General features: G+C 36.6%; 4 protein-coding genes and 2 pseudogenes across 4 annotated transcripts; 3 read left to right on the top strand and 3 right to left on the bottom strand.

Annotated features, from left to right (window-relative positions):
• Window positions 1-939: 939 nt before the first annotated feature.
• Window positions 940-3,280, top strand: LOC141839796 (small nuclear ribonucleoprotein SmD3b-like). The gene is made up of 5 exons (XM_074727625.1): window positions 940-1,157; window positions 1,378-1,430; window positions 1,513-1,579; window positions 1,668-1,724; window positions 3,017-3,280. The coding sequence occupies exons 1-5, from the start codon at window positions 999-1,001 to the stop codon at window positions 3,077-3,079; spliced, it is 399 nt and encodes a 132-aa protein (XP_074583726.1). The 5' UTR covers window positions 940-998; the 3' UTR covers window positions 3,080-3,280.
• A 95-nt stretch (window positions 3,281-3,375) lies between these two features.
• LOC141839795 (pentatricopeptide repeat-containing protein At2g17210) lies at window positions 3,376-5,614 on the bottom strand. The gene has a single exon (XM_074727624.1). The coding sequence runs from the start codon at window positions 5,593-5,595 to the stop codon at window positions 3,376-3,378; it is 2,220 nt and encodes a 739-aa protein (XP_074583725.1). The 5' UTR covers window positions 5,596-5,614.
• A 760-nt stretch (window positions 5,615-6,374) lies between these two features.
• Window positions 6,375-7,855, top strand: LOC141840875 (uncharacterized). Its single transcript, XM_074728963.1, is given in 6 exon segments — window positions 6,375-6,457; window positions 6,685-6,874; window positions 6,990-7,196; window positions 7,325-7,337; window positions 7,340-7,521; window positions 7,721-7,855. Coding segments are annotated over 6 exon segments (810 nt in total).
• A 545-nt stretch (window positions 7,856-8,400) lies between these two features.
• On the bottom strand, window positions 8,401-12,406 carry LOC141841459 (outer envelope pore protein 21B, chloroplastic-like). Its single transcript, XM_074729634.1, has 5 exons — window positions 12,267-12,406; window positions 11,919-11,993; window positions 11,686-11,838; window positions 10,116-10,214; window positions 8,401-8,647 (listed from the first exon to the last, which is right to left on the bottom strand). Exons 1-5 carry the CDS (start codon window positions 12,357-12,359, stop codon window positions 8,564-8,566), a joined length of 504 nt encoding a protein of 167 aa, XP_074585735.1. The 5' UTR covers window positions 12,360-12,406; the 3' UTR covers window positions 8,401-8,563.
• A 2,428-nt stretch (window positions 12,407-14,834) lies between these two features.
• LOC141841306 (peptidyl-prolyl cis-trans isomerase FKBP18, chloroplastic-like) lies at window positions 14,835-21,642 on the bottom strand (annotated as a pseudogene).
• Window positions 17,000-19,078, top strand: LOC141841305 (zinc finger BED domain-containing protein RICESLEEPER 2-like; annotated as a pseudogene).
• Window positions 21,643-21,706: the final 64 nt, after the last annotated feature.

Below are 21,706 nucleotides of genomic sequence, written 5' to 3'. Positions count from 1 at the left end.
CGTTCCACACGAGATTAAATAGACGAAAGTGATTCTCCATATTATAAAAATGCCCCTCTTTTAAAATTATTAAAATAAAACTCCATTTAATATCTAAAATACTCTTCTGGGTCCCCTTAGCAGCAATATTCAAATTCACTTTGCTATAGGGATATAGTATTTTAAACATAAATAATTGTGATCGAAATTAAAATACTTTAGAATAATTTTAATTAAAATTATATCATCTCAGGTAACTTAGATCAAAATTATACTTTTATAGTAATTTTTAGTTAAAACTGTACCATCTTTAAAGTTTAAGATAATTTGAAAATTAAATTTGGATGATGAAAAGAAACTTAAAAGCTTTTCATTCTTTTTTTTTTATCTATACATATAAATTTTATTATTTAAAATTATAAAAATATCCTATCACATGTTTTTCAATTTTTCAAATAGATTAATCTTGAAAGTGCTTGGTCCAATAATAAAATTTTATCAATCATTTTAAAAATTACTTATATTGAGGACACCAACAATTAACTTCCACAATCTATCTATCGTTGTAGAACATCATACAATAATAATTTACTCCATCTATATAATTATATTTTATATTATTTTTTTAAAATTAAATCGTAGTACTCTTAAACATCTATAAACAATCATATCATCGCAATGCATCAGAGAACTATCACAAACCATCTTAGAGATTAGTCATGTTTAATGTCATTTTTCATCATGATTAATTATAATTTTTTAATTTATTTTTTCATAGATGATAGAATAACATATTTCATCTTTTATTAAAAAAAAAAAAAGACTAGCAAATTCGAGAATGGAGGATAGAGCACAAGTTGGTTTTAGCTAACGCTAAAATGCAAGTGATCGGTAACTTTATTTTTCCCCTTTTTTTTTTAATAAGAAAAAAAATCTTACTCCTATTTTATATCCCTTCACCTCGTTAGGGTTTAAGCGCACAGAGGAGAGGAGGAGCAGAAGAAGGCGACTAGTTTAAGATGAGCCGGAGTCTGGGGATCCCCGTGAAGCTGCTTCACGAGGCGGCGGGGCACATCGTCACGGTGGAGCTCAAGAGCGGCGATCTCTACCGGGGCAACATGATCGAGTGCGAGGACAACTGGAACTGCCAACTTGAAAGCATCACATATACTGCCAAGGTAAATCTTAGGTTGCCTTTTTCCCCTTCCTTCTTGCTTCTGCTCAAAGATTTTTTATTTCCGTTCCCGTCCCTTTTTATACTCTTCGATTGCGTTGTTGTTCTGTACGTTTCCTTTATCATTTTTTGCCCATGCCTGTTCGATATCGATCATATAGACTGGATCTATTGTAGATTTGATTCTCCAAGTTTTCATTCTTGCTGTTGTTCTTGATTGATAGGATGGGAAAGTATCACAGCTCGAGCATGTTTTCATACGAGGGAGCAAAGTAAGGTAGATCTCCACTTTTTTCATTGTTTATCATGCCGTTTTATTAGCTTATAGTTGAATGACTTGGTTCATGTTTGTATTACAGGTTTATGGTCATCCCTGATATGCTTAAGAATGCACCAATGTTTAAGCGCTTGGATGCTAGAATCAGAGTAAAAAAAACTTCTCTCCTGTTTTCTTTGTTGGAAATGTGTGTTTTTTTTGCTCCTGTTTCTGAATTGATATGTTGTTTTTGTTAAGGGCAAAGGATCTTCTCTTGGAGTTGGTCGCGGCCGTGCCGTTGCCATGCGTGCAAGGGTGAGTATTATTTAAGGGAGATTTTTTCCTCACATATATAATTCTTTTGTCCAGTAGGTTGCTAATTTATCCTTCTAGGCATTGAGCTAGTTGTTGTGTTTCAGCTTAACATTCTAATTTTATTTCCTGTTTATAGTGATCTGAACTCAATGATTCTGATAAATAAACTTTTTTGATTCTTCTGTGTTTCTATCTGTCCGAACCCTCAAAGTATTTCTGAATCCCTAAAGTATTTTTGCTAGGATGGGCATTGTTCAAGGAAGATTTTCCTTGTGCTTTTCTAGATTCTGACTTACCTGATGCCTTGATAAACTCTAGTTCGCAGTTCTCAGCTTTGTCATTCTAATTTACTGCCTGTGTTAATAGTGTTCTGATCTCGATGATTCTGGTAGGCAAAGTGTTTTGATTCTTTCAACTTTCAAGTGTCTTATTATGTCTGAATTCCCAAAGTGTTTTTTATATTTGTTTGATCATTAAAAAAAAAAAATGAACCAGATGCATTTTTATTTTTAGTGAAGCATGACTGAGTTTGTACCTGATGACATAAACTAAGCTGGGTACCATTTCCCCTATCTACCACCTCCCTAATGGGTTCCTAAAGGCACTTGGACCCCTACCAGTGTCATATCTGATAGAGGTGACAACTCCGATACTGCTCAAGTCTTTGTGCTTCTATAATTGACAAGCACAAAACTCACTTTCCACTTTACGTTAGTCTAATTATTCTTTTCTGATTGCTGTTTTACATGTTTTGTTGGTGCTATCTCTTATTTTCACTCTTTATTTGCTGAACTTTTTGGCTTTTTCTACTATTCCTTAGCTCTGCAATGTCCACTAGATCCGCTGTCATGCAATGCATCCTCTTGTCGATTTCATTTTTCCTTGGCGTGGATGTGGAACATAATGTTATGGGCATGATTAAATGCTACTTGTAAGGTTCTTAGTTTGGCAATTAATTATAGTTTAGAATGCAATGGCTAAAGGGGAACCAAATGAGTTTTCATTAAAATGATTAATGATGTAAATTATCTAGACATCCAGTGACGAGATTATATCACTAATCCGAAACACCTCATGCAAAAGTTTGTTGCTAGTGTTATTGTTAGCATTGTTGATTGTCTATCATCACTGCCATCTATTCTTCTTGTCACTGCTGCATTTCCTTTCTGAAAAAAAAATGAACGTGAAATAGAAACTCCCTTTACTTCATTGCCGACTCTACTGCGTTGAACTGAGGCACACGCCTTATTTGCTTCAAGAAGATTTGTCAACCTTGGCATTTTCTATTTCAGGCGCAAGCAGCTGGGCGCGGCGGCCCTCCGGGTCGAGGAGCTGTTCCTCCAATTAGAAGATAGAGACGATCATCATCTTCTTTCCAGGCAGATGCTGCGTTACCTTTAGTTCCTCCTATCCTATGTGCAGAGTTCTTGTGCTCAAAATGTTGTTTTTGCTACATTTGACTCTCTATTTTCTGCAAGTTGTTGTGACTTTGAATCATTTTTGTTTCCCTGTCACTACTGTGATATTATTGCTTAAACCTTTCGGGAATTTGTTGATGATATGATCCATGGGAAACTTATTGAGCATGCTCGAGCATATTTAAAACATTGAGGTTTTAAATTGCGGAATCTTCCAAATCTTGCTTATGAGATTATAAGAAGTCATTCTTATCAGACAAGCACATACAATTGTGCAGGAATTCAATCATGGAGTATATCTCTTCAGTTTGAGGGTGAGAGCCATCCCAAGAAACAAACTTGTGTGCCTTTCGATCATCAACATGGACCAAACTGTAACCGCCGATAATCCTCGCACCCTTGTTCTTCAACAACAATCTCGTTCGTGCCATTTCATCGATGGATCCAGCTTTCGCGTACATACTTGATGTCAGCAAATACCCTGCTGGATTCGAAGGCTCTAGTTCGAGGATTCGAGCAGCTGCAATTTGCCCAACTTCGCAGTTTCCGCGACTCCTGCACGCACTCAGCAGGGAACTCCAAGCAGCAGGGCCGGCTTCGGGCATCCTTTCGATGACCTCTAAAGCACCTTCAAGGTCTCCAGCCCTTCCCAACATGTCCACAACACACGAGTAGTGCTCCACACTAGCATGAAGAGAAGGATCTGAGGCCATACTCTTAAAAATAGAGAGCCCTTCTTCCACTAAACCTCCATGGCTGCAGGCCGACAACACAGCAAGGATAGTCACTCCATTGGGCTTCACATTTTGTGAAACCATCTCATTGAAAACAGCAAGTGAAGCTCGTGGGCATCCATTCATTCCAAATGCCCCTATCATGGCATTCCAAGTCGTAGCATTCTTCTCTACGGTGCTCTCAAACACTTTTCTTGCCGAACTTACATCACCACACTTTGCATACATGTCGAGAATTGCAGTGCCAATCACTAGGTCGCTCGCAAACTGGTTCCGTAAGACGATACCATGAGCAGACTTTGACAATTTGAGCTCCGCAGCAACAGCACATGCCTCCAGAACACTCAGCATTGCAACTGGATTCAGTTGCTCCCCTGCCAACCACATCTGTACAAAGTTCGCGATCGCTTTATCTGGCTGGCCATTGCGTGCAAAGCCTGCGATGATAATACTCCATGAGATTACATTTCTGCTCTCCATTCGGTTAAACAATTCCGCAGCGAGTTCTACCATGTTGCATTTCACATAAGCATCCATCAAATTGTTCAGCACAATGGTATTCGAGACGAATTCCTTCTTGATGATCATGGAATGGATGCACTTGCACCAAATTACCTGATCGAGTTTCTTACACGATTGCAACAAGTTCACTAGCGCAACCTCATCAATCAGGACTCCATCTTTCTTCATTGAATCGAACAATGCCACTGCTTCTTGATGCCTTTCATTGCGGAGTAAACCAGATACCATAGTGTTCCACGACACGCTGTTCCGATCGCTCATCGTATCAAATACATTGCGTGCAGAATCCACATCATAGCACTTTGAGTACATGTCAATCAAAGAATTCTGAAGGAACAAGTCATGTTCGATACCTTTGCGAATCAAGTGACAATGGAATGAGCTGCCCTGGTGGACATCCTCCATAAAGCTGCAAGCTTGAAGAACAGAAGCAGCGGTTAGCTCATCCATCTCACATTCACTAGACATATCGCGAAACAGCTGCAATGCCAGGACAGCTCGTCCATTCTGCACATATCCACCGATCAGGGAGCTCCAAGATACCACATCCTTCTCTTCGATCTCATCGAAAACTCTTCGCGCAGAATCAATATCTCCCACCTTTGCATACATGGAAATCAAGGAATTTTGAACAGAAACATCAGCCAAATATCCATTCTTTAGAACAAGATCATGCAATTTTAGACCTTGATCAACATCATCCAGCTTCCATGAAGCTTGAATTGCAAGCACCAATGTGGCCACATTTGGCTCAAACCCCAGGGTTCGGGCTTGCCGGAAGAATCCCATCCCGTCTTCGGAGTCTCTGCGGCTCAATAAACCATGGATTATGACGTTCCAAGATATCGAATCTCTAAGCGGCATTTCGCCGAACAGGTTCAGCGCGCAGTGGGTGGCTCCGCGTTTGATGTACAGACTCATGATGGTGTTGCAGGTGGAACTGTAGGAAGCGAAGCCCATCTTGATGACATCGGCGTGGATCGATTCTCCATGGTCGAAGAGCTCGAGATTGGCGCAGGCTTTGAGGACGGGAGGAAACGTGGCGGCTGTCGCCGGCAGAGATGAGTTCTTGAGTCGGCGGTAGAGAAAAAGGTGATCTTGCCATCGGATTAGCGACGTGCAACCGATTGCGGAGCGATCCCGGAGGATAGATTTTGCGGAGGGAATTAGGGTTCCGGCAGCACAAACACTAGGCATGATTTTATACCAAGGAAAATTTCACTTCGCTGCCTAACATTCACGTTATTTCATAAAATGCCTCCGAGCATTTTAAATCTTTAAAGTAGCCTCTGGAAGTTTTAATATTATTATTCTGTTAAATAATTTAATAATAAAAGCCGAGGAGGAAAAAGAAAAAAATAAGATAGGCCAAGGACTTCCAAGTAGCAAAGGAACGAGAAAGGATGTACAAGGTAAAGTGGGATAGTAGTAGACATCGATTGTGAGTTAGTCTTCTACGGTAACAATAAGAATAAGGTAAGACAAAAAGCAATTATTATGCTAAATGAAGTTCTCTATGATTTACCTTCCTTTCAAATCGTATGAACAATCTTAGAGAGTCCATGGGATGAAAGTTATCATCTTTTTGATGCAAAAGGTAAGAGTCTATTGAAATGAGCATAGATTAAAATTGGCGTGGTTCTTTTGCAATTCAAGTGAAGTGCCTTCATAATTCAAAACACTCCCACATCCATCTAATTGAATCTCCCAAGTGGCTATTTGATTAAGACTTTAAGCTCTTTTGTGAACACAAATTTAGAGATCACTTTAAGCATCCATGTGCAACATTTTACTTATTTTAGACGGCAACTTAAACCCTAGTCAATAAATATGGTCATTGGAATAGATGAGGATGTGAGAATTTGGAGGGGGGGTCATGTTTCATTGCTTGCTTGGGTTTTGTTTAGTATGTTGGTAGATGGACGAAGATCTATATATATTGTATTTAATCGGAAAAAGAGACGAGGAAGAACAAGATGTGCATTGTTGCATGGCTTTGGCAAGATCATTCTCTCTACCCACTAATCCTTTTGCACAATAGAGATGAGTTTCACGATAGGTACGACGAAACCTAGTTTCATCGTCTTCTTATTGTTGTTTCTTTAGTGGTGGAAGATTGGTTATCTTCTTCATTCTAATAGTTGAATTCATCATTTATAGTCTTTTGTACTAGTGCCGAGGGTTCGTTATCTAAATTGTGAATTATATACATTGTTTGTAACTTGTAAGAGAGGTCTCAAAGGATACATATGTAAACCAAGAAGCTAACCAAAGGAACGGTGTCAGGCCTACGGATCCGGTGGCATGGTGGGGAAAGGGCATCGAGAAGATCTTGGGAGGAAGGGATGGTTTATGCGGCGGAACATGGTTGGGTTGCACCAGGGACGGAAGGTTGGCTTTCCTCACCAATGTGTTGGAGCCTGAGGTCCTCCCATGTGCAAGAACAAGAGGAGACTTGCCTCTAAGGTTTCTGCAGGTAGGTCATGCATCCTTATAAGCACCCTTATAGATGTAGAATGTGTCGAGAGTTAATCTCGATCATTCGTATAGATTGGTCCGTTCGAGTCCTTGAACAAATGAGACCATTGCAGGGGAGGATGAGCCCGCTGGAATTTGCAGAGGAATTGAAGGAGGAAGCAAATGAGTATAATGGGTTTAATCTCATAGTTGCTGACATTCCTGCTAAGCTCATGGTTTATGTATCAAATAGACCAAAGGGGGAACCCATTACTATACAAATGGTCTCACCAGGCCTTCATGTGCTTTCAAATGCGAAATTGGACACCTCCTGGCATAAGGTGAGCAAACAAGAAATGTGAATCGAAATAAAATGGAGAAAAAGAAATTTTCTAGTCCAATAGAATCTTAATCGGGTCATACGACTAATTGTTATATGTTGTTATCGTCAATGTTTAACCTGCCATAGGCACAACGCCTTCGCGCGGGTTCATCAACCTAATTCTAAACTATGGAGAGGAAGAAGTTATCCATCCCGAAGACATGATCGAGAAGCTCATGTGTGACACCACAAAAGCTGATAGAGAAAGTTTGCCCAACACTGGCTGCGATCCGGACTGGGAACTCAATTTGAGCTCCATTTTTGTTGAGGTCAAGACCAAACTAGTAAGCACAAATCAAACCCTTGTTTCCTTCATAAGACTCTCCTTGAAGGACTTTCTAAGGAGGGTATCTTTTTAGGCATTCAATCTGGGCATGTCAAACATGTCTAGATTAAATGATCAAAAAAAGACCATATGATTTGCGCTCATCTTAGCGAGCAAGTAGCCAAGCCAATTCCTTTGTTTTGTATCAAATTGGACAGGGCCTCTATGGAACAAGGAGCTCTGTTGCTTTCACTGTGAAGGCAGATGGAAATGTGAGCTTCTATGAGAAGTACTTGGAGAACGGAGTGTGGAAAGAGCACACTGTGGCATATGATATCGATAAGATATATTAGAGAATGATTGGGGTTAATTAGTTTAACTACTCTTGTCCTAGTTATCCCTAAGAGGATTTTAGTTTAAAATTATCATTGTGGGAAGGGTAAATACAGTTTACCCGCTTATGCTTCAGTTCATCGTGACTTGTTATTGTGATTTATTTTCTATCGGCTTGTAACTTTACCATTATCCTTATTCTAAATCATGTTGTCTCAATTGTTTGGCCAACTATCAGTTTTGGTATAAAATATTTTAAACAAAGGGAGCTAAAGTGATAATTTTTAATGTGTGGAAGAGGAGGATGAAGAAGGTGAACAAGTGCAATAGAAGTTCATGATCAACATCAACATGCAAACTCGGCACCTAAGAAGAAAGTGGTAGTGTAATTCTTCAGGAGAAACATTGAATGAACGGATTGAATGTAGCAATACTCAACACTCATAAAGGGAGAGGGGTCAATGTGATTGAATCTTTGACATGAAAACTCAACTGAGAAGGGAGGAGCTAGTGTAGTACTTGAGAAAAACATCAATGAGAGAAAAGCTAGTTCTCAACCATGATGGAACAAGAACAGGGAGAGCATGAAAGAACATTACTCAACAACAACAATCGAAAATGGATGTCATGCTATCAATACAATGCCATAGGGTAGAGATGAATCCACTCAAGCCTTCAAAAATGAGTCTCTCAGTCTTAACACCTGCCCTAAATGGTAAAGGCAAAGATCAGAGATCAAATCTTACATTCCATTTTCCATTGACATCGGCGTTAAGGGTCCAATTGTTTTCTCTGATCTGTAAATACGGCACCTGCATTAATGAGAAAACATTAGGCCTTTTTTCATTTGTATAAATTTTCTCCTTGCGTTGAGAAAAAAAAACTATTTATCATTAACGTTTTGACCATTCACGAATTCAAAGGTGTCGAAAAAAGTAAATGATAGATATTTTTTTTATCCTTAAACAAGATAGTGCACTATGATAATCCAAAGTTTCCTGTCTCCAGAAATATATCATAAATACTTAAAAACATTAAGTAATAAGAGGATGCAATGGGATGCCATTTTCTAGAAGATAATAAGGTAATTGAACTAGAATTTAATGGGGAGATAAGAATCATGTAGCCCCCTAGAATTTAATGGGGAGATAAGAATCATGTAGCCCCATCCTTGGGGGTGTAAACGAATCAAGCCAAGCTTAACTTTCTTCAAGCTTGTTTTATTTTTTTATCAAGAATGTTTGAGTTTGTTTATTAAAAGATCTTATTAAGCTCGAGACGAGTTTGAACATTTTATCAAGCTCAACTAACAACATAGTTGACCTTATAATTTTGGTTAAATGTTTATTAAATCCATGAAACTTATATTATTTCCTTACTTTAAATATATTATGAATAATTTGAGATTGTAAATTTTATAAAATACTATATTCTTGCATTTTTATGAATTTGAATAAAAAATTAAGAAATAAATTTATAATTAAAATTTAACATTAATAAATTGTTCATGAACTTTGTTTATGAACATTGGCGAACCGAGCTCACTAGTGTAAAAGCTTGTTTCTTTTTTATATATACTTTCACTATTGGGCAAACATAAACAAATTTATTCACAAACGTGCAGTACATTTCCAGCCCTACTAGTCATAGATAATGGGATATAAACCTTACATCCTAACCTACTGAAGGAGAATTGAGAAGTTGAGGCTTTTCTCTCCTAGTCATCACCAAAATAGGTATGAATATCTATATATTAAAGAGGTATATGCCCCTCTGAATTTTAATCCCACAAGATTTTTATATGCTGGCTGGCCTGGGCCCATAATATTCTACAGTGTAAAATGGAGAGCTCTCTCAAACTTCGGAATTGTAGGTTTGAATGTAATCGAGGTTCTGTTATCAGTCTTACCATACCGTACAACTTCCACTGTAATCCAAAGCAACTTTTAGGAGTCCCTTAATGGTAACTGTGGGAGAAAGCATGACTTTACAATCCCATGAAACATTTGTGAGCTACCACAATACCCAACCCACCATTCAATATTGTATATATACGGATGGTAACCGCTTACACAGATAGTCAATTAGAACACCTTGCATGTACGGTCTAAGGGGTCTACGACCACGGCTTGCTCAGGATGATATATATATGTGTGTGTGTGTGTGTGTGTGTGTGTGTGTGTGTGTGTGTGTGTGTGTGTGTGTGTGTGTATAACTAGGAGTTTATAATGCAGATCTAAGGTGCCAAGTGTCAAGGCACTTCTAGGGAAAGACACATACCTGGTTACTGATATCATATCCAAATTTAATCCTCACATCTTGTTCTTTCTGGAAATTGAGTATGCCCCATGCTAACTCAACTGCACCTTTTGCCTTCCTCTGCAAATACAAAAAATAACTCCTTTAAGGTAAATTAAGAATTTCAAGTTTATGAAAACAGTCAGAATGTACATAACACTGTCATACGGATGTAACAATCATAGACAAGATAGAAAACTAACAGTGATCATTGGACAATATAGCGCTTAAACTTCATGCAGTTCGACTAGTAATAAATTAACACGGGATGTCTCCACTTGACATCTGATATATGGTACGAGACAGACAGAATTTAAGAATCATATTACAAACTAATAATTTGGATTGTAAATGGAAAAGAAAATGATATAGAGACAATTGAGCGGAAATATACTCGATACAAATAGAGAAAAGCCTGAACAATTGAGAAAAGCTGAAACAATGAAGCTTATGTACAAAGGGACAATCAAACTTGAAGTATTTCTCTCACATGACATCTATTATTGCTGAAAGTAGTTGTCTTGGTAGTATGCTGTCTCATTAGTGATACAATACTAAGCCCAATGAGAATTAAGAATGTGCGACATAATCTATACAATTTTCATCATCATGGGGGGCAAACCATTAATAAAACTACACTCACTTCAAACTTTGAGTTGTTACTTTCGCATGGACTCTAATTTTCATGTCCTTTTGAGCTCACCAGTAGTAAAATTATATTGAACACAAACAATGAGCTTGCATGAAGTGCATAATATAATTCTCACAAGTGAGTTACTTAATGGGATAAGTACATCAGTAATTTATATATTTATCCCAAACAACAAGCTATTACTTGTGCAGGCAATTTGTCATGCAGTTGTGAGTAGATGAAATGGTGATTCAACATAACCATTACCACCATAAGCAAGAATAATCAATGACCTCGCATGACTCACCTCATTGCGAATATCAAACTCAGCCAAATGATAAGCTATTTCCTAATGATTCTAATATAAACTGAAAAATGCCTTGGTTTAAATATGAAGCACTAGAGCAAAAGAAAAAGGGCATTAATCACATCCAACATCTTAAACAGAACTGCGATCCAGACTGACAATTTCATTTGCAAGTTGACTTAGCTAAGAGATATTGCCACACAGGTTTTTCTGTCAAACAACAAATCTGAAACAGTGAACATAAATCAATGAAGAATCAATCAAAAATATCAGCAGTAACATAGAATTTAACCCAACCCCCCATAGTAAACCATGGTAAAAATAATCAAGCCATATTATCCAGACACATCTACAAGTAAATTTAGATTATCCTTAGTATTCAACAAACCTAGAGGCTAGAACCATTAAAATTATCCTTGAATTAGGCTCACTCAGTGATGATTTAACTGGCTGGTTATGATACTTCAAATCAATTTATCATTCAAATGTGTCTTCTCAATTCAAGAAGAAAACAGAAACAAAATACATCCAAGACAATGCTCATGTCTCTTAGTCATTATAGAAATTTCACAATTTAAATTGGACAAAAATGGGAAATACCAAAAAGTACAAACCTCCTTAAATCTTTCAGCAAAATAGAACCTCCCTTTCAAGTTTATGGCCACTAATCCATTGGCTGTGATTGGGAATGCCTTCTTTGCTCGAACACTATAGCTCAGTTTCTCATCTTTGTTAAATTGGACGCCCATACCCATGCTGGCTGGCGACTACTCAATCAGAACAAAAGTCACTTCACAAACTCAGATTCTTATTGTGTTCAAATCATATACCAGCGCAAAAGATGTACCTCAGGATAAAAATGCCGAAACATTAAAGAAAGATAACTAGGACTTCCAGACTTGGTGTCTAACTCCGCATGAGCCTGATAGGATACAATATACTTAGTTTCTCCAGAAAGAAAAACAGAAAAATTCAGCAACACCGTGCAATCCATCATTTATAAACAAGAAACAATAATCATGGGAAGCAATGCATGAAACAAATAGCCCTAAAAGCACAAATGGAAGATCCATACTAATTTTTCTCCACTTTTTTGCTACATATTTTGATCTATATGGAGAAAGCCCCCAAAAGCCCAAAGCTAATTGTTTCCTTCTTACGAGAGGTCCCAACGCAAGGAAGGATGGGGAAGAACCTGGAGTACGCTATCGGAGGCGAGTGGAATCCTCTCCTTGGCGTGGATGCGAAGGGACTTGGAATCGCCATCGTACCTCAGCGAGTTATGCATCCTCCTTCACGCTCCAACCCTAGCGGAGCAACAGTTCAAGAAGATAAGACGGCAGGCGCTTCAGGGGACTGCGTTCGTCTTTTATAAACTCTTAGTAGTAGAAGAAGAAAAAAAAATAGAAAAAACAATTGACTGTTGACTTTTTAAAAAATAATTAAAAATGTTGGTTAATATTTATTTGGCAAACATACAAAAAGCGTCACTCACATTAATTAGTGGGTCGTAAATTAAGACATCCCATTCATATTAAATTTTTCATACTAAGATTTTTTAAAAAAGCATAAATTAAGACAACCATTTTGATTTTTTATAAAAAAAAATACTCACTTCACTGTTCAATGATGTATATTTATCCAAATATTCTCTACAACTATGTTACACTTGTTCAGTATTATCTCTTATTTAATTTTTGAACTGATCAAATATATTATAATAATTATAAAATAATAGCTACTATATATATTATAGCAGTTACGATTTTGTAACTACTATAACGTGAATATTAGATAAGCAAATCGAATATGTATTATAGCAGCTACAACGCGAATATTACGTTAGAAAGTCGAATCCATATTATAACAATTATAGTTTCATAGTTACTACAATATGAATGATAAGTGAATAAGGTTGAATTAACATTGTAACAACTATAAAACTATAACTGCTACAATGTGAATATTTTTGAATAAGTTAAGTATGCATTATAGCAACTATGAAATCGTATTTGCTATAATGTGAATATTTTTAATATTAAGTATGTCGGACGTGTTATATCAACTATGAAATTATAATTATTATAATATATATAATAATTACTAAACTGTAACTGTTATAACGTATTCGATCGATTCAGAAATTAAAATTTAAATAGGCGATGGATATTTAATTAATTATATACGATGTAACATTGAAATAGGATATATTTTGAAAAAAATTAAAAATAAGTTATCTCTTTGATTATTTAAAAATAAAAAATAATTTTTTTGTTTAATTTTGCCCTATTTAATATAACTCGAAAAGGATGGTATCAAATATTTGACTACATGTAATACATGTAGAAGTAGTTTTTTGTTTTTTTGCCAAAAATAAAATTTTAACTGATTTTTTTTATAAACCATGTTTAAGATTTAAATAGATTGTTTGGCTCGTTTTGAAAAGTCTTAAATAGACAAAGAAGTAAACTCTTGTGATATATAATACGTTATTTCTTCAAGTTATTTACAACCTTAACCTTAAGAGTAAATTCAAGTAATTATATATAATATTGATTATATAATTATTAAATAATTACATTATCAAAATTATAAAGTATAAAATATAACCTAATATTATTTGATTAAATTTATTTATTTAAAAGGAATAAAATATAATCAATTTAATATTTAATATATTATCCATGATTTAACTTATAATAATAATAATAATAATATATAAAATAAATAAATATGATTTATTTATAATTTTTTTTAAATTTAAAATAAATGTATATATTTTTAATAAAATAATTTATTAAAATAATTATTTTAATAAAATAATTTATTAAATTAATAAATATAATTCATTAATTTATTTTTTTAATTTAAAATAAATTTATATTTATTTTAATAAAATAATTCATTAAAATAATTATTTTAATAAAATAATTTATTAAATTAATAAATATAATTCATTAATTTTATTTTTTAAAAATTTAAAATAAATATTTTTTAAAACTAAAATTTATTGAATTAATTAATTTGATTTTAATTAACTCAATTTTAAAATCAAAGGGTAATCATGAAAAAAAATTTCGTTATTTTTATTATAACCTATTTGTTAATGTGACAATGTTATTGTATTACTTGAGAATCGATCATAACTTAAATCAAATCAGATTATCATTGATAATTTTGGATAGATAATCAATGGATTATAATTTATTTGTTGATGTAGTGATGTTATATTATTTGAGAATCAATCATAACTTAAATTATACTAGATTATCATTGATAATCTTAGATAGATAATCAAACTTATCAATGATATCCCAACCAAATGCCCCGTAAGTGTTTTGCCTTGTAACTTTACGTTAGTTGTTTGCAGCCACTGAATGAGTTTGTATCTAACATGTACGCTAGTACACTACACCGCATAAAACCAATGGTTTCAAAACTAGACGGAACTGGTTGGTAATCGCTCTGAAGCATTCAATTCGATCAATTGGGAAGTCAGTTGAATGAGCCCAAAACTGAGAACCAGAGATTCCTCCCATAACAAATTTCAGATGCTGAATTACTACATCAGAATGAATTCTATGAATTGGTACAAGCACGAGCTCACCTGCAACTCATGTTTCCAGTTCAACACTGTAAAGAAGTGTTCCCACAATGAGAGATAGAGATAACACCAAATATACATGCCGATAACACTGGGGGATAATATGGAAGTTGCAAACTAGGGAACGATATTTTCTTTCCCAAATAACATATAGGAAGCTAGAAAGTATTCATTTTAACATATTGAAATGAGTATATCTGTGATTCAGAATACAATACTTAATGGGTTTAATTTAACTTGAACATTTGCAAAAATAATAATATACATGGTGAACCGACAAGTTAACCAAACATTCTACTCGCCTTGGTCTAGCAATTCAAAAGAGGGATCTTGCTGAAACAAAAGGAACTTTGTATTTCGTCCATGAAGTAGAAGACTTTCGCCTGTCTGGAAAAGAAACTAAATAAAGTCCCCGAGATGCTGATCTCTCAAGAACATAGATTACTTTCCTCCTTGAGGTATCAGTTCCAAAAGCTCCACATTCATTTCAAAATCAGCACCAGGCTACAAGGTTGAAAATTCACGAAAATTAGCCGCTTTAAAGATACCTACAAGAGTTTGTGCATAACGAGTGTTCCCCATCATTTTAGTTTTCCCTCATTCCCTTGTTCCAAACTAGGAGTGTGATTAGGAACCATAGATCTACTTTCTAGACTGAACACTAACAATAGACGAGATAATGCATATAAACAAAAGATAGATCTACTTTCCAGACTGAACCCATAAAAGTTATTGACGAAATGATGAATTTCAGAAATAATGTACGCTCTTACTGGTATTTCATTCATTCCCTTTTTTCCATAACCCAGTTCAGGGGGGATGATCACCGTTCGCTGCGCCATTCAAGTTATAACATGGACATGAAAAGCCAAGATAATGTAAGCTACAAATGTGCTTCAAGGAAACATGTAAGCAAAAAAGATTTTGTAGACACTCACCATCCCACCAACTTTCATGCCTTCAGTTATCGTATACAGAGCTGCTGGGGGTTTTGGTGCAGCCTGGGCAGAATAAAGGCCATTTGCATTGTCCACAAATTCACGCTTTCTTTCTTTACCAGGTAGCGAACCAACAATAAATTCATATGGCTACTAAAAGAAGAAAAGCTCTGTCAGTGCTACAACAGACAAAAAATGAACAACGATATTAGCAAAATGCCAAGCAGCAACAAATTGTGAGCACCAAAACAAAAATACAGAAAAAGCAAGTTCAGTGTAGGGGTGCAAACGAGTCAAGCCACTCGTGAGCTGCTCGTGAGCCGCTCGGTCAAAGCTCAGCTCGAGCTTGATTTTGACTGAGCTCGAGCCGAGCTCGAGCCGGCTCGTTTAATATTCGAGCCGAGCTCGAGCTCTTTTAATACTGGCTCGATGGCTCGTCGAGCTTTTTTGAGCCCAACCTGTTAGTTGGGTTAATGGGTTTGATTCAAGCCGGTTTAATTGGGTTAATGGGTTTGGATCTTGACAATTGACCCGTTAGGAGATGAGATAAGGAACCGGTAGGGATTTGGGAAGCTACAGTGGCATCCCAAATCCCGATCGCGAGCGGCGAGCCGCCTCCTCTGCTCGCGAGTTCTTCTTCTCTGATCGCGGCGACGGTAAAGCAGCAGCGGACTGCGGATCCATCCTTCCGCGAGTAGCTGAGGCCGTCGGTGAGTGGCGGGCGGTCCGAGCCAGGGTCGGCGGCGCCGGTGACGGGTGATCACTAGTTGAGAGCCTTCTTCAGTTCTTCTTGCTTCCCGCGGAGGTGGGATTCCTCAATTAGTATTAGCACTTGGGTCTTCCCTATTCTCTAGTGCTTCGTCAGTTTGGCGTGGAAGAAAGGGCTGCTAACTGCTAAGTGCTAACACTCTTATTGTAGACTTTTGGTCCGGAGCCTCTACTAAGCTGTCGCTCGCTGGTGGCAACGAGCAGTAAGAAGGGAAGGATCAAGGAAGAGGCCGGGAGGTAAGGGATTTCTCATATCTCAGCTAGATCTTGGTTGTTAGGTTTCTTTGGATTCTTTTTGATTCTTCTTAGAAGTTAGATCATTCTGGATTGCCGTCAATCTTCATTCCACAGCTGGTTAATGTGATCCGATCCGGGTGGAGATTTTGCTTGGATTGCGGCAGAAAAGAGGAGAAGAAGGAACTGAAGTCTGAAGGTGGATTCTAGGGTTAGATTGGCTTGATTGAAGGTAAGCTTCGTTTGGTTTCTAATCTAATCGGTTTGATTAGCTATGGATTAGAAAGTTTCGTGAAAACATGAACATAACTCTTTTTTGACATTTTTATAACTCTTTTTTGATCAATATAATTTATTTGATAATTATTTATCTCTGGATCAGTTATGTCTGTAGAAGATTCATCTGTTCCACTTACCGTAAATAGTGCCATAGCTGAAAGTAATGAAGTTAATCTTGAGATCAATAAGGAAATTATCACAGCTGGTCAAAAAACACAAGAAAATGCTAAAGAAAAAGAAGAAGAGGGGTTCAAAACAAATAAAAGGATAAATCAGGGCCCACATCAAGTCTTTTGAGGCATAGATTACATTGTGTGAAGAGAAAAATTTATTTGCGAGAAGCTGAACAACAAACAAAGTTGAATTTTTTGCCCACTGATTCAGCTTCACCATCCATTCTTACTTTGCATTCTGGAAAATTTGACATGGAACAAATGAGGGAGGCAGCTGCTCATTGGATTATGATGCATGAACATCCATTCACCATTCTTGATGAAGAGGGGTTCAATTTAATGATGAGGCGTGGAATGCCTGAATGGCAAAAAATTAGTAGGACGACATGTAGAGCAGATTGTATGAAAATTTATGAGGTTGAGAAAAAGAGGTTGAAGAAAAGTCTTGAGTGCATTGATAAAATAAGTTTGACAACAGATTGTTGGAAGTCAAAGACTCAAAAAATTGAATACATGGTTGTCACTGGGCATTGGATTGATTCTTGTTGGAATTTGCAAAAGAGAGTTTTAAGTTTCATTAACATTCCACCACCAAGGGGAGGTCTTCAAATTTCTGATGCCATTTTTAAGTGCATGAAAGAGTGGGGTATTGAAAACAAGGTTTTCACTATTACTGTTGATAATGCTTCAAGTAATGATTTGGCCATTCGGTACATGAAAGATACCATTCAAAGATCTAGAACATTGGCATGTGAAGGAAATTTATTTCATATCCGTTGTTGTGCACATATCTTAAACTTGTGCGTTCAAGATGGGTTGAGGGAGATTGAAGATATTATTAGTAATATAAGGGAAAGTGTAGAATATGTAAATCGTTCAGAGGCAAGACGTATGCAATTTACAGAGTGTGTGCAACAATTGCAGTTGAAGGATAAAAGATTGATTCGTGATTGCAAAACTAGGTGGAACTCAACTTTTGAAATGTTAAGTTGTGCACTCAAGTTCAAAGAAGTTTTTCAAATGTTCAAAGAACGTGATCACTTTTATGGTTGCTGCCCTCAAGAAGAAGAATGGAATAAAGCTCAAAAGATTTGCTCACTGTTGGAGGCTTTTTGGACAGCCACACACATCATTTCAGGTAGTGAGTATCCTACTTCAAATTTATTTCTTCAGGAAGTTCAAAAAATAAAGTCATCATTGGATACTTATGCACAACATGAAGATTTGTTTCTTAAGCAACTGGCTAGTAAAATGAAAGAAAAATTTGACAAGTATTGGGGTGACTGTAATCTATTGATGGCTATAGCTGCTGTATTAGATCCAACCAAAAAAATGCTTGCTGTTGAGTTTTGCTTCCCTAAGCTTTATTCTGAAATGGATGCCTCTAAGCATATCTCAAAAGTTAAGGAGATAATTAATTCTCTTTATGAAAAGTATGTTGCTGAAGAAACTAATAAAGGAGCGCCTCATCCATCTGAGTCTGAGAGTTTTGGTTCTTCAAGTGTTAAAAGAAATCAACAAAGTTCTGTGTATAGTTGGGATGATTTTGATGACTATTGTGCAAAAGTTGAAACTTCGGAGACTAAGAGATCTGAATTGGTAGATTATCTTGAAAAGGGTCGTCTTAAGAAGAATGAGATTCCTAAAATTTTTTCGTGTTTAGAATGGTGGAAGATGAATAGAATGCAATATCCAATATTGTCAAAGATGGCAGCTGATATTTTAGCTATCCCAGTGAGTTCAGTGGCTTCAGAAGCAACATTTAGTGCAGGGACGAGAGTTATTGATTCTTATCGTTCATCACTATCTCCGGACACAGTGCAGGCTCTTCTATGTGGGGGTGATTGGCTTCGAAAGATACATGGACTGAAAAAAAAGACTAAAGTAAGTTAAATTTCATTATTAGTTTTCTAAGTTACAAACTAAATTTAATCATCTATTTATTTGAATTTTTCTTTTTCAGAAAGAGAAAACTTACCAGGAAATTTTTCTTCCAGTATCTACCTCTTAAAGTAAGTTAAATTTTAGTTTTTTGTTTAACATGTGTTTTTGGTTTGATTATTATGGTATTATAGTTGAGCTTAATATCAATCCATATTATGGCCTCTCGGTACATAAGAGAAAACTATATTGGGTTATGTTTTGATGTTCAGTAATTTGACTCTTTTATTGGAGGAATAGATAATTGTATTTTGATCAATTTTGTGGATGAAGATGGATATGTTGCAGAAATTTGATATTTTGAGCAGGTTTGGATTTTGGAATATTATGTTTTTCAATTCGGTGTAAATTATGTTGGGATGAAGTTTGAGAATAATTATGTTTTGACTTTTGATGTCCAGTAATTTAACTTTTTTATTAGAAAGATAGATAATTGTATTTGATCAATTTTATGGGTGAATTTGATCAAGTTGTTAAAATTACAGTAAAATAAGCTCAAGTTATGATTGGCTCGAGCTCGAGCTCGAGCTCGAAAGCTTGCTTTTAATTCGAGCTTTTCGAGTCGAGCTCGAGCCTTGGATTAAATGATCGAGCCGAGTTCGAGCTCAAATTTACAAGCTCGATCGAGCTCGAGCTCGAGCCGAGCTAGCATAAAACGAGTCGAGCCGAGCTCGAGCCAAGGCTGGCTCGAGCTCGGCTCGACTCGTTTACAGCCCTAAGTTTAGATTCACGACTAGAAACTGCTGTGATCCCTCGAAAGATGCAGTCGAAGTGTACCTAAAAGAGCAAGGGTAAGCATACAATGATGTGGTTTGCATTTTCATTTGTGAAGAAAATATGTCACTGGAATGAGTACGCAGGCAATTTGATATTGGAAACAACCTGCACTGTGAGGCCTTTCTCAGCTTTGGGGCCCTTTCCCTCAACAAGATCATAGTACTTCAAGCCTTCAGCTGTTTTAAACATTTAGACCTCAGAAAACTGAAAATTAAGAAAATATGAAATTACTAAAACACCAGAAACATAAACTAAAAGATAACAGTACTTCATGCCTTTGACTGTTTTACACATTTAGATCTCGTAAAATCGAAAATTAAGAAAATATGCCATTAGTTACTATAGCACAGAATACACTTAACCTAAAAGAGAGAAGTTATGTAGTACCACAAAGATTATAGTTCATTTGACTTTGAATAATATGCTGCAAAAATAAGCATAATTGATGCTTCAAAATATCAACTTGTCTAGCTCTTTTTTGTCTCTATCTTATCAATCCATTTAGAGGCTATTTTGGCATAACTTGAGCAAATACAGAATAATACAGAGAAAATCCAAAACCCTTGTCATTAAATGTTTCCACTAAAATATCATTTGCTTCATTTTTCTCGAGCCTACTGCAATTACAAGTATAAAAAAATTGCACTCTTTGACGGTATTTCATTTGCTAAAATTGACAGATGATGACAACAGAAATCTCAAAATAAACTATCTTCCATTAACTCAAAGACATGGTTCCACACAGGGTTTTGGTAAACTAATTCAGGGTGGGAGTGACTTACCACTGCACCCTACACCTAGGACAGGCTCAATATGGAGCTCAACCTATATGAACTGCTTATCATGAACCAACAGTTGGTCAGTTGAGATGTTGCACTAGGGAAGCCAGTTTGGGCTCAACTGCAGCCCTATGCAGGAAATCATAGTGTATAATTATTTAACTTTTTTTAAGCATTTTTTTTGTGTAATTCAGCTGGAATTTTGTGACTGCTGCAATTTTCTCATTTAGTGGAGCATTTTGGATCCCCAAGATCCCTTTGGAGGCATTTGGAGATTCACATAGACCAAGAAATTTGTATAAAGGAAGGTTTTCTTCTTCTCGGGGGAGTTTTTGGTATGCAAGAACCCCAAGAGATGATGTTACATTGGATTATGGTGGAGGTCATTCCAACCCGAATCATATAGGAGATTTAGAATAATCATCCCTGGAAAATTGCCTCCAGTTTATTCCCTTCACAAACATACACACAAAGGTCATAGAGCTGACGGTGTCCAAATTAGTCTACCACTATTAATATTAACCAGAATGCCCTTGTGACAAGAAGATACAGGCTTCGCCAACGGTGCATAATACAAGAAGATGAAGAAATTTTCAAAGAGATGATAACCGAATCAGGCAGGAGAACTGGAGCAATCAGAGAAAATAAAGTATGAGAACTGCATCCAATTATACCCTTCACAAACACAAAATACAAAAACTACGGAACTGAAGCTAGCCAGATTGGTCTACAAAGAAGATGGTGCATAAAAGAAGAAGATGCAGGAAACTCAACTCACGGCTGGTCATGTACTCCTCCGGAGGGATGGCTTTCCTCCCCCTTCTCTCTCGCGCGTGCGAAAGAAGGGGTAGCGCAGTGAAGCTGAGGGGAAGAGCTGAGATGGTCAAGATAACATCTCGTCGGGAAACGGGGAGTCGTGGAGAATGAGGAAGAGGAGGAGAAGGAGGGTAGTACAGTAGCTTCTCCTGCGCTTCCGATGAGCGGAGGGGAGCATCGGGAGGAGGAGGAGGAAGAAGCCCCATCCGGAAGAAGACAGGGGATGAAGCCATTGCTTTGGATTTGGATCGAAGGGAAATGAAATGAGTCCGTCCACTTGTATGCTCTTCGGGGAGCTTTTTCATTTCGCCACCGAAAGCTTATTT

Source organism: Curcuma longa, chromosome 11 (assembly GCF_044706935.1).
Source record: "Curcuma longa cultivar G26 ecotype Majalengka, Jawa Barat chromosome 11, ITB_CL_G26_1.1, whole genome shotgun sequence".
Classification (NCBI taxonomy): domain Eukaryota; kingdom Viridiplantae; phylum Streptophyta; class Magnoliopsida; order Zingiberales; family Zingiberaceae; genus Curcuma; species Curcuma longa.
This window is presented reverse-complemented; position numbering and strand designations above follow the sequence as displayed.

Excerpts from the sequence above, each read along its gene's own strand:
- LOC141839796 (XM_074727625.1), top strand. The coding sequence starts at position 999 with ATGAGCCGGAGTCTGGGGATCCCCGTGAAGCTGCTTCACGAGGCGGCG. Across the intron at positions 1,431-1,512 it reads ATACGAGGGAGCAAAGTAAG|GTTTATGGTCATCCCTGATA; the intron begins GTAGATCTCCAC and ends TTTGTATTACAG. Across the intron at positions 1,725-3,016 it reads CCGTTGCCATGCGTGCAAGG|GCGCAAGCAGCTGGGCGCGG; the intron begins GTGAGTATTATT and ends TTTCTATTTCAG.
- LOC141839795 (XM_074727624.1), bottom strand. The coding sequence starts at position 5,595 with ATGCCTAGTGTTTGTGCTGCCGGAACCCTAATTCCCTCCGCAAAATCT.
- LOC141841459 (XM_074729634.1), bottom strand. The coding sequence starts at position 12,359 with ATGCATAACTCGCTGAGGTACGATGGCGATTCCAAGTCCCTTCGCATC. Across the intron at positions 11,994-12,266 it reads CCTCCGATAGCGTACTCCAG|GCTCATGCGGAGTTAGACAC; the intron begins GTTCTTCCCCAT and ends GTATCCTATCAG. Across the intron at positions 8,648-10,115 it reads GATATGATATCAGTAACCAG|GTGCCGTATTTACAGATCAG; the intron begins GTATGTGTCTTT and ends TCATTAATGCAG.